This window comes from Petromyzon marinus, chromosome 1 (assembly GCF_048934315.1).
Source record: "Petromyzon marinus isolate PM22_M1 ecotype Great Lakes invasive population chromosome 1, UKy_Petmar_22M1.pri1.0, whole genome shotgun sequence".
Lineage (NCBI taxonomy): Eukaryota > Metazoa > Chordata > Hyperoartia > Petromyzontiformes > Petromyzontidae > Petromyzon > Petromyzon marinus.
The window spans coordinates 693,839-706,845 of record NC_133667.1 but is presented as its reverse complement, the minus strand read 5'-3'; the positions used below and the strand labels follow the sequence as shown (position 1 = coordinate 706,845).

Below are 13,007 nucleotides of genomic sequence, written 5' to 3'. Positions count from 1 at the left end.
AACACACACACACACCCAACACACACACACCCAACACACACACACCCAACACACACACACCCAACACACACAACACACACAACACACCCAACACACGCACGCACACACGCCCACCCAACACACACACACCCAACACACGCACACACACACACCCAACTACACACACCCACACACACCCAACTACACACACCCACCCAACACACACACCCACCCAACACACCCAACACACACACCCCCAACACACCCAACACACGCACACACCCAACACACGCACACACAACCAACACACGCACACACACCTAACACACGCACACACAACCAACACACGCACACACAACCAACACATGCACACACTCAACACACGCACACACACACCCAACACACACACACCCAACACACGCACACACACACACCCAACACACACACCCCCAACACACCCAACACACACACCCCCAACACAACCAACACACGCACACACCCAACACACACACAACCAACACACACACACCCAACACACCACACACACCCAACACACACTACCCCCCCCGTCTTACTTCTGCACACGAGAAGGTAAAAGAGCGCAAACGCTCAGGCGGATGGGGGCCACCCGGTTCGGTGATCGAACCCAGGTGGTGGTGTGGGGGGTGGGTTGTGGCGGCTTCTTGCTGCGTGCGCGCCGTGGACACACTTTGGTGGGTGCCAAAAAGCTAACAAGAGGGGGCACATAAACAGAAGTGCCTCGGGGGTTGCATAAGCTACAGACTGCCCGCACAGTGCACGCACGTCCACATCGCCGTCGATGGAATGTATAGGAGGAGGAGGAGGCGGGCAGGGAAAGGGGCCCAGGCCAAGAGTAGTCGCGGGACCCAAGCAAAGATTTGAATTTAAAGCCAAAGAGATGACCCACTCAGAAATTTTCAATGCCACCAGAAAATAACGAAGCCCCACCCCCACCACCACTCCTGTCAGTCGACACCGTCGCCTGTCACTCAAAGTAGCCCCGCCTTCTCCATCCACCCACCAAAGGCAAAGATCCCCCGTGTAGCCTCGACAGGCTGGTCGGGGCAAGTGCTGTTAGCGAGTAGCGAGCACCTACGAAGGTCGGCACGGCACACGAGGGGGTGGGTGGCCGGCACCTCGCCCGGCCGCCTTTGTCTCCATAGCGGAGCGGCGATGTTTACTGCACCTCCACCGCCAGCTGTCACACATCAGCAGTGAACTCACACGCGCGTATACACAAGAGACAAAGATCGCCCCTATAGCCTTTGGGGGCAAGTGCTGTTAGCCAGCGCCTATGAAGATCGGCACGGCACACGAGTGGGTGGGTGTCCCGCACCACGCCTGGCCGCCTTTGTCTCCCCGGTGCCGATGCTTAACACACCGCACCAGGTATTCATTTAAGGCCGAGTCGACCCAGGGGAGGTCCAAAGCCGGCTGGAACATTCGCTGCGCCACCGCTCCCTGCTCTGGCACACGGCAGAGCGCCACCACCCACCCAGGTGCTTGTGTGGCCGTGCGGCAGAGGCAGTGGAGTACAGTAGACACCCTCGCTGCCCCACTGCCGTGGGGCCCAATGGCGCGGCGGTGGGGTCGCGAGTTCAAATCCCGCTGGGTTTGGTTCACTCAGTCCATCATCATCATCATCATCCCTGTCACGCGGGGTCGATAAAATAGGTACCATTTTGTGGAGAAATTAGCGGTCGTTGGTTTGTGGATGGACTCGCCCCCGGCCACATGAATGTGGAATCTCCCCCCCTCCCCACTTTCTCTACAGGACTGACGCCTCAATGCTCGTTTGAGCAGCAGCAGCAGCAGGAGGTCACGCTGAGGGCTCTAAGGCAGTGTGGAGGAGGGGGGGGTGTAATGTTGGATACTGGACGTGGTGATAATCCTCACTCGGCCACAGATGGCGATGGTTACATCACTGCGACCAGCTCAAGGGCCGTGGCAGCAAAGCCCCGCCGCTGTACCGAACATCCCACAGCACATCAACGTCCCTCCACCTTCGCCACTGGTGTCTTGGGGTCAATTCACCGCCGTGACCTCCACGGTGCGGGGAAGATCTCATCCAGGAGTGGCGTTTACAAAGAGGGATGTACACATACAAAGAGCCCCCGTGTAGCCTTAACAGACTGTTGGGGCAAGTTCTGTCAGCCACCACCTGCGAAGGCCGGCACGGCACGCGAGAGGGGGTGGGTGGCCAGCACCGCGCCTGGCCGCCTTTGTCTCCCTAGTGTCGATGTGGACACACCGCACCAGGTCAGTACACAGCGTGCTGCCCAAACATCCGAATGCAGGACCCTTTTGAAAACGAGTGGTCTTGAGGCTCACGCTGCCCTGGGTATACACAAGCCTGTTGAGCTGTCATTACGCTTGCTCGCCACGGAAAGCCTCGCCCGAGTCTCGAGGCTCGTTTTCAGGAGGGTCCTGCCAAGTTCTCGCGGTAGGGGGCGACGTTGCAGCTGCTGTTGCGCGATCGCAAATTGCGTGGAAGTCTGCGGGGAATTGTTTAGAGCTCTGCGAGGAATAAAGCCCCGGAGGAAACCCTCGCAGACCAGGGGCGAGCATACCGACTCCACACAGAGAGACGCCTCCTGGCCGTGCTACGCTAATGTCACCGACGCATCAGGGCCCTGCTAACGATTTCCCAGAGCCGCCTTGTAACCCAGAGAGCACCGCGATCGCCTTCATTATCATTCTCAAACGCTCAGTAAGCTGAGTCGGCCAAACATCCTCACGTAGGAGCGCAGAGCTCGGGCAATCCCTGGCGCCGGGCTCTGGCCGCACTCAAAAGTCATTCGCCGCTCACGCACACACACGCACACACACAGACACACGGACACACACACACACACACACGCGCACACACACAGACAGTCACACACACACGCACACACGCACACACACACGCGCACACACACACACACGCACACACGCACACACACACGCGCACACACACACACACGCACACACGCACACACAGTACACACACGCGCGCACACACACGCGCACACACACGCGCACACACACACAGACGCGCGCACGCACACGCGCACACACGCGCGCGAACGTCAACATGCAAACAACAACAACAACAACCGCGGTTTACCTTGAGACGTGTAGGAATACTTAGCATAGCGAGCCGACACCGCCATCCCAGCTGTCGTGAATGCAATCCATGTGAGTGCGCCCGCCCAAAGTCCCATTATCGGAGGGGACATGAGCTGACGATGCTGCCGATGCTGATGCCCCTTTTACTGTCGCCCCCTTCCGATGTGCTCGATCACTCGCTCCGATTCACTCGCGGTCAGAGCAGCGGCAGCAGCAGCAGCAGCGGCGACGACGACGCCGGCAGCACTGGTCGTGGCAGCAGCAGGAGCAGCAGCAGCAACAGCTGACAGCTACAGAGTTCAACATTCTGCCTGCGAAGGTCCATGTCCAGGGAGCACGATCCAGTCCGCCTTTCGCGTCGTCCGCGCGCGCCGCGGCAAATGCATGGGGGCGTGGGGGGTGGTGGTAGCTACGCTCTCCAAACCACCACCACCACCGCCACTGCCGCTGCCGCCGATGGGTCTAACGTGCCAGCCTTTGTAGTGTTCGTTTAACTGTTGACCAAAATTATTAAAGTTCAAAGTAAAACTGCACCGCAATGCAAGCGGGTGACGATGGAGCGCCTTCTCTTTTGATGTCCTCTTTAGCTGCTGCTGCTGATGTTGTTGATAATTTCGCTGCTGCTGCTGCTGATGATGGTTTCGTTGCTGTGCTAAGAAGATCTAGCAGCCATGGTGGTCGATGTCCGCCCGTTGCTAGAGCGGTCACTGAAGCGAAACTCGGGGCAGTTGAGGATCCTTCAACGACTTCGTTTTGTCCCTCTGCGTGATGACATACACACAAAACACACACGGCAAGAAAGTAGTGCCGCTGCGTGTGAATGGAGATGCTGCTGAGACCTACACACAACCTCCCTCCCGCTGCCGTAACGACTCGCTGTTAGCCACGCGCCAAACGAGGCCCCCGACAAGCAGAGTGTGAGAGACGCTGCAAGCCGCTCGATGTTTAAATATCAACTGCGGCAGTGCGTCACCAGCTCCGACACGCCGAGTGACCACCCCCACAAGTGTCCAAGCGATGCCACCACCAACCACCAACCAACCACCACCACCACCAACCAACCACCACCACCAACCACCACCCAACTCCCAGTCGTCCTCTTGGACGCCCTGTCCTATCTATCACCATCACCATCATCGCGATAGCCGAGTGGCGATTCCTATTGGCTGCCGCACGCTACTAAAGGCGCAGCCCCTGCAACTGCAGCGAGACTTGTCCACTGCACGGTCTCCCCCCTCTCGTATTAAACGGGAGAGCCGCACCACGGATCGACCACGGAATTGACACCGATTTTAGCGGCAGATTTTGTTTGGTGCAGATCTCGTACAGCTCTGGCACACATTTGGCACAGATCTGTGCGAGTTAACCACATCAGACGGACACCACCTTTCGACACACACACACAAAGACAAATGTTCCCCTCCCATATAGCCTCCGCAGGCTGTGCGGGCAAGTCGACCCACAGCGGGTTGCGGGCGCCGGTTCGGATCCTCGCTTTGCCGCCACTGATGCTGGCCCTGGGCCGAGAATGCAACTTGCATTTTGGCATTTCGGCGGGTTCAGGGTGCATCGGGTTGACCACTTTCCCACTGCATTCCCCTAACCACACGCAGTACAGTAACACACAGAGAGAGAGAGAGACGTACGCACAGGAGGATGTCTTCGGTGTTATAACAGCGCTTGCCATCAAAGCGTCTGTTAAGGGAATCTGTGTGTCCTTGTGTGTACGTGTGCGAATGTGTCTTTGTGTTTAACGGAGGTGCTGTTCGCGAACAGAGAGTGCCCCCCCAACTTATAATGTTATACGGGGGGGGGGGGGGATCTGTCTTGTTCTTTGTGTGTGAATTGTCTGCCTGCACGTGTGTGTAAGGATGTGTCTGTGTGTAAATGTGTTGTGTGTCTGTACGTCTGTCTGCCTTTGCGTGAGAGAATGTGTCTGTGTGTCTCTGTGTAATGTGTGTCTCTGTGAATGTGTCTCTGCGAATGTGTCTGTGTGTCTCTGTGTAATGTGTCTCTGTGTAATGTGTCTCTGCGAATGTGTCTGTGTGTCTCTGTGTAATGTGTGTCTCTGTGTAATGTGTCTCTGTGTAGTGTGTGTGTCTCTGTGAATGTGTCTGTGAACGTGTCTGCGTGTGTGCGCTCCGCATGCATTTCACAATAGCACTGACCACATCAGACGCGCAGCATATGACCCACATACACACACACAGGCGCACTCCCTCACACACACACACGTGTGTGTGTGTGCGTGTGAACGTACTCACAGTCAGCTGTACGAGACGAGAGACCGATCGAAAGAGATTCCTCGCAATCCTCACTCCCTCCGCTCACGAGTGCAACTCCTCCTCCTCCAGCATGCAACATCGGTGTGGCCCCCTCTCACAGCAGCAAGCAAAGTAGCAGCATCGCAACTTTTAGCCAGAGTGAGCCCCTAGGCACACACACACACGGCTCTCACACACACACGGCTTTCACACACACACGGCTCTCACACACACACGGCTCTCACACACACATGGCTCTCACACACACGGCTCTCACACACACGGGCTCTCACACACACACACGGCTCTCTCTCACACACGGCTCTCACACACACGGGCTCTCACACACACACACGGCTCTCTCTCACACACACACGGCTCTCTCACACACACACGGCTCTCTCACACACACACACGGCTCACACACACACACACGGCTCTCACACACACACACGGCTCTCACACACACGGCTCTCACACACACACGGCCCTCACACACACACACGGCTCTCACACACACGGCTCTCACACACACACGGCTCTCACACACACACACGGCGCTCTCTCTCACACACACGGCACTTACACACACACGGCTCTCACACACACACACAGCACTTACACACACACACGGCTCTCTCTCACACACACACGGCACTTACACACACACACGGCACTTACACACACACACGGCACTTACACACACACACGGCTCTCTCACACACACACAGCACTTACACACACACACACACGGCTCTCACACACACACGGCACTTACACACACACACGGCTCTCACACACACACAGCACTTACACACACACGGCTCTCTCTCACACACACACGGCACTTACACACACACGGCACTTACACACACACACGGCTCTCTCTCTCACACACACACACGGCACTTACACACACACACGGCTCTCTCACACACACGGCACTTACACACACACACGGCTCTCTCACACACACGGCACTTACACACACACACGGCGCTCACACACACACGGCTCTCTCACACACACACAGCACTTACACACACACACGGCTCTCTCTCACACACACACACGGCTCTCACACACACGGCTCTCTCTCACACACACACACGGCACTTACACACACACACGGCTCTCTCTCACACACACACACGGCACTTACACACACACACGGCTCTCTCACACACACACACGGCACTTACACACACACACGGCTCTCTCTCACACACACACACGGCACTTACACACACACACGGCTCTCTCTCACACACACACACGGCACTTACACACACACACGGCTCTCTCTCACACACACACACGGCACTTACACACACACACGGCTCTCTCTCACACACACACGGCACTTACACACACACACGGCTCTCTCTCACACACACACGCGGCTCTCTTGCTCCCTGCCTGGGTACCCTAGCTCCTTTCCTGTCTAGCTCAGCCCTCCTCTCTCCATCCCCCCCTCTCTCTCTCTCCCCCCACCACTCTTCAACGTCTTGAAGTCTCCCGTTTACTTAAAATATCGACCCCCAGAAGCCAACGGGCAGCCAATGGGAGCAGCGGAGGCCCAGGGTGGGTGCAAGGGGGGGGGGAGAGACAAACGCGGCGCGGCCAATCCGAGCCCGGCTCCCTCCCCCACCGCCGATGTGGGGATGTCGGGGTGGGACATTCTGAGCCTCCTCCCTCCATCGCTCCCCCCTCCATCCTCGCTCGCTCTCGCTCTCTCTCTCTCCGCTCCGTGTGTATAAGCGGAACATGGCTTGGGTCACTCCACTGCTGGATGAAGGCCTCCGGCAAGCGTGGCAATTTATAATCACCACCCAATGCATGCGCATTCTCCCTCCGTGATCTCATTCCCTCTCACGCGCCTGGTCTCAACTTATAGCCCTGCCCAAATCTCCCCCCCCTCTCTCTCTCTGTACATGTGCAACAGCTTGTCAATCCACTGCTGGATGGAGGCCTCTAAATTATACATATCTCCACCACACCCAACATCATCATCATCTAGATGCTCTTCCCTCTCTGATGCGTCTCATGTAATCCTCTCCCCACTCTGTGTCCACCCCCTGTGCGTGTAGCACTCTGCACGTGTGCAATACTACACTGCTGGATGAGACCTCTCCACGCCACGCGGGTCGGTTCGCAGTGATTCCAAGCCTCTCCACCTTCTCGCCACAGCTCTTGCTCTCCATCTCTCTCGTATGTCTCATTTAGACGTCTCCCGCCCTCTCTCCACCCTCTCGTCGTGTGTCTCGTTGACTTTCTGCCCACCCCCCTCTCTCATGTGTGTATGTGTGAACATGTGTGACAGCTCATTTGTCAATCCACTGCTGGATGAGGGCCTCCACAGGCTTAGAGAAACATTACAGGGTTCCACTCTTCCACCTCCTCCCCAAACTCTCTCTCATGTCTCCCATATAAACATCTCACCACGCTCTCTGCTGCTGTGTGTACGTGTGTGACAATCCACTGCTGGATGAGGCCCTTTCCAGGTTTCGCCTAAACCATTCCCTACCCCATCTCCCCCCCCCCTTCCTCACTCCCTCCACCTACCCCTCTCTCTCCCTCCCCCGTGTCTCCTGCCTCACACCCCCCTCTCCCTCCTCCCTCTCAGCCCTCTCCCCTACCTCTCACTCCTCACTCACTCACTCACTACCCCCTCTCCCCTACCTCTGACTCCCCTCTCTTTTGTTTACGATCAGAGGAAACAAGAAGATGCTCGGTGTAGTCGGCACTTTGCTTCGTTCATCATTTCGGTTTTTTTTTCAATGCTTTGCTTAATGTAACCCCCCCCTTTTTTCCATGAAAGATTTCACAAAAGATTTCACGCTCTGCTCTCCTCCTTCTTACCCATTCCCTATCTCTCTACCCCCTCTCTCTACCTCCCCTCTCTCTCTACCCCTCTCTCCCTACTCTATGTCTATGTTCCCCCTGTTTTCTATGTATTTGTACATATATATTTTTTACTACGACAAGTGCTGCATCTGCACCCAGCCCTTCCCACAGTCCTACGGCCTCCGACGGGTAGCTCACAACTCCACGCAGAGCTCTCCGTCATCTGCCACCGAGCACACGGCCTCCTCCAGCGCCCACTGCTCCTTGAAGGCCGGCACGGCGTGGGTCAGCCGCGCATGGCGGAACTCCAGCCACACCCTGGCTCCGACCAGAGCACGGAAGATGCCCAGGCTGCTGGCCGGACGTTTCCCCTCCCCGGTCACCTTCCTCGCCCTGTATTACGGCGAGCTTGGCGTAGCCGACGAGCACATTAACCAGCCCCTGAAGATGTTGGGATCCGTCGCCCCTTCGGGTATCCAAAGATGAGGACCGTCGGGTAGAAGTGGAGGCTGAACTTTAGGAGGATGTTTCTCAGAACCTTGAACAGCCAGTCCAGGCTCTTGCGCTCCAAGTATTGGTGCGCCACCGTCTCCACTTTATCGCAGAACCGGCATTCCGGGGACGTGTCGGTGAAGCGCGCCAGGGAGGCGTTGGTGGTGATGGTGCCGTGAGCGATGCTCCAGCTGAGGTCGCCGATGCGGTTGTACGTCGGGCTGGAGTAGAGTTGCCTCCAGCGAGGCCTCTCCGGAGAGACGCAGGGCAGGGCTTTCCTCCAGGCATGGTCCTTGTGGCTCCTCAGGGTGTCCTGTTGGTGGAACCGGACCATGTAGGAGTAGAGCACCTTCCTCTTTACATTTGCGAAGGCCACCTCCGATCGGTCTTTCAGCTGGCACAGGTTGTGATCCGCCTTCGTTTGTCGGCATTGGCGATGCAGTGGCACGACTGAGAGCTCCGGTGGAGGGAGACCGAGAGGGGCCCCGTCATCCCCAATGCCGATGGGGGGCGTTCTCCCCGCTGCCGTTGAGAAGGCCCCCTTGGCTTCGGCCAGGATCCTGGCAGCCACCCGGAGCGACTGCAGCCCTGTCTTTGCGGCCATGTCTGCTGGTCCGAGCCATCGGCCCCATGTTCCAGGCTCCACGAGATCTCCCATCCTTGTGAGCCGCGCGTTGGCGAGACACCTCTCCATGCCGGGGGTGGTGGTGGTGGATGGCAGCTTTGTCTGTGGTTACTCTGTTTCTCTCTGTCTCTCCCTCTCTCTGTCTGTCTCTCCTAATCTCTCGTCGTCATCGCGATTGCTTCTGTGAGCACTCCAGAGTCACCACACACATTCTGGCCATTCTCAATTCACTGCTAGTTGAAGGCCTTGAACCCCCACCCTGCGTCAGCCAGTTACGGTTAAACTTTACCGTGGTGTGCCAAATCTGTGCCGAATCAGTGCCAGACCTATGCCAGATCTGTGCACCTTCCCGTTTAAAACGAGGGCAACAAACATGAGGATCAACCTGTTGACAATTCTCCCGCAGAAGACCGCGCTGTCTCCACGGTCCGACCGAGCGTGGAAGAGTAGGCCAAACGCCCACCCAGGGCTCTCTCGCGTGGAGGCCACTTCCGTCAACAGCAGCGTGAGCGAGCAGTTGCAGGGCTGCGCCTTTACCATACTTCACCACGCCGTTCCGTGCTGGTTGGAAACAAGCAGTCAAACCCTTCCCATATCTGTCTCTCGGCATATATATATAAAAAACAAAGTTTTACACATCCCATCAGCTGCACTGCCCCTTCTGGGAGTGTGCAATTTCAGCATGCAAGAACAAAAAAAAACTCTGGATCGGTTTCGGCATTCAATGCCTCGTCGGCAGCGAGACTTGCGCGGTGCGGGTTGCCGATGGAGGTGTGCGTGTGAGAGAGAGGTGGGGTAGGGCATGCCAGGCCAGATTCTCCGATTGTGAAATCACGCGCCACCGATGTGAGTCGCGGCCGAGGAATCGAACTTGGGTCGCCGGGTTCGTAGCGCTGGGGCGGTTTGCTGCGCCACAGCTGATGGCGTAAAACAAAAGTAGTCAATAGTGTTTGACCCCGCACGTGGCTGAGAGTGAGTCACGTGAGAGAGCGAGAGAGCGACATGGAGAAGGAAGAGAGGGGGTAGAGAGAGGCGGCGGGGGGGGGGCAGAGAGGGGGGTAGAGAGAGAGAGGGAAGGGGTAAGGAGAGCAGAGCGAGACATATATTGTTAAATCTTTCATTTAAAAGGGGGGGGGGGGGGGTTATATGAAGCAAAGCATAAAAAAAACCGAAATGATGAACGAAGCAAAGTGCCGATCTAAACCGAGCATCTTCCTTGTTTCCTCTGATCGTAAAAAAAAATAAAAAAGAGAGGAAGAGCGAGAGAGGGAGAGAGAGGGAGAGAGGGGGGAGGAGGAGGTGATTGTTTCGAAACGCAGTCCCCGCCCCCCACGTGCGCGCGCGTGTGTTCTCCCCTAGGTCGACTCAGACTTAAGTACCTGGTGCGTCGTGTAAATGTGGGCACTAGGGAGACAAATGCGGCCGTGCGTGGTGCTGATCACAACACCGATCCGGCCTTCAGTAGGTGTTGCAACTCGCTAACCGCACGGGGAGTTTTTTTCTTTGTTTCTCTGCCTCTCATCGCCTGTCGGCCAGCCCTCCACAGGGAAGCTCATAACTCAGCACACCACATCCAGTATATCTTATCTCCCCACGGACGTGGCTTCCACGAATTACGCGCCACCTTGTTTGAATTCTACCAGGGGGGCTAGGCACGAACACAAAAAACAAACCCCACCACTCCCCCCCCCCCATGTACGTTCACTCCCTGTACACCACGTGAGGTATCCCGTGGCTGTGGCGACGTTGCCACTTCACTCCGTTCTACCTGCAGCGAGAACAACAGAAGCCCGCCCGGTGGGATTGGTCTGCAGCGCGAACAGTGCCGATGATGATCACGCTACTACTGCTGCTCCTGCTGCTGCGTTCTGCCTGATTATTTTTGTTCCACCACCCCGACTTCTGCCGGGCCGATTAAGGAGCGTGGACCCCGACGAGTGGATGAGGTTGGCACGGTCCGGCCAATCACCGCCATCCCTACCCCCAAACCCAGCGTGAAGAGGTGGGGAGGGGAAGGGGACATGCCCCCCCCCCCCCCAGGGCCGAGAGACGAGGCTTGCTTGCGTGCGCCACTCACTCTGTGATGATCATACTGATCAGCATGATAATGCTGATTCTTGTTGATGACGATATTGCTGGAGATGATTCTCGCTGATGATATTGGTGATATTCATGGCAATTCTGCTGCTTAATATTGATGACAGTGCTGCTGCTGATGATGATAATGCTGCTGATGACAATGTAGATGATATTGAATATTGCTGTTGGTGATGATAATGCCGTGATGATAATAATGGTGGAGATTATAATTATTATGCCAACGATGATCCAGGCGATTATGCTGCTGCTGATTATAGTTGTTGCTGATGCCACTGCTGCTGGTACCACTGCTGCTGATAGATGACACCGCTGATAACGTGCAGGATGATTGCTCATCAAGGCCCGTCCGCTTTGCTCATTCCACCACTCACCACGACCGCGCACTCTGCGCAGCTTCTCACTGGCACCACGCCGCTGATGGAGCAAGCACATCGTGATCGTCAGCAGCAGCATCATCGTCGTCATCAACAACAGCGTCATCAGCAGCATTATGTAAACATCGTCGCTCCTGAAGATTTATCATCCGCCGCGTTGATCTTTATCAGACGCCTACATGCAGATGACTCACACGTGTGTGTGCGCGCAGTGTATTTGGTTTTCACAAAGTGGTACGTAATCATTCCCCCCCTCCCCTACCCACCCCTCTTACGCCAACGAGATGATGCGCCGAGCCATCATCTGGCTCAGCGGTAGCGCGGTTTCGATCGCAACACAAGCGGTCGTCACCTTTGAACCTATCTAGGCGACTTTACCCAAAGACCCAACGAATATGAATTCCTGCAGTCACGAAATCTTGAAGTCAAGATTTCGTTCGGCACTTGATGCAGGGATTCGCGGTTCGATACAGCGGGCGGCCTGGAAAATACTGCGCTGGCCCATTCATCCGTGGCATGGGACGTTCAAGACCCCGTGACGTCACACGCAGGAGTCTGGCCCACGTGACGGCGTCGTGCGGTCGGAGCCACGGTGGCTAGGAGATGTTGACTACCTCGCCTGGTGCACACGAGTTCGTGGGCTCGAACCCCGACTCTGACGCCTGCTGCTGTATCATTTTGAGTTTGCGTCTCGCTCTCCCGCTCCCCGTGATCGCGTCGATTTTTCTCCGGGTCCTCCGGTTTCCACCCTCCCACCCCTCCACATTTAGAATAGACATCGCGCGTCTAAGAGTCTTTGCCTGCCGCAATGAATTTCCACGTGACCATGATGACGATGATGATGACGACGATAAGCCCCACTTCGTTGAGCTGTCATTTGTGATACATAGCCAGGTCAACATAGCCAGGCCAACGAATTGGCCACGTTCTGTTTACGTGACAACCCTTACTAATTGGCTGTGTCGTGTGGTGGCGGGATCAACGACACATTTATATATTTACACGATCTAACTCCCAAAAAACAATGCCAAATTATTTACTTATTTCTCCAGGAGAGCCACGCGGAGTCGCACGGCTCTTTCTCAGGAGGCTCCTGTTGCTGCATTGGGTTTTAATGACGAGTCGTGTTTATTCAGCCACGCGGGAGAAAAGCCAACGCCTTGCGTGAGGGGGCAACGCTCTATCCCCCACGTA

At 56.3% G+C, this 13,007-nt stretch overlaps 1 protein-coding gene across 1 annotated transcript in view; it reads right to left on the bottom strand.

Annotated features, from left to right (window-relative positions):
• Positions 1–5,599, bottom strand: part of LOC116941938 (A disintegrin and metalloproteinase with thrombospondin motifs 6-like) — a 71,189-nt gene extending 65,590 nt beyond the window's left edge. The window contains exons 1-2 of the mRNA XM_032953347.2: positions 5,372–5,599; positions 3,110–3,872 (exon numbers count right to left, since the gene is read on the bottom strand). Coding sequence (XP_032809238.2) covers positions 3,110–3,221 — 112 coding nt within the window. The 5' untranslated portion in view covers positions 3,222–3,872; positions 5,372–5,599. The remainder of the gene's footprint in view (positions 1–3,109; positions 3,873–5,371) is intronic.
• Positions 5,600–13,007: the final 7,408 nt, after the last annotated feature.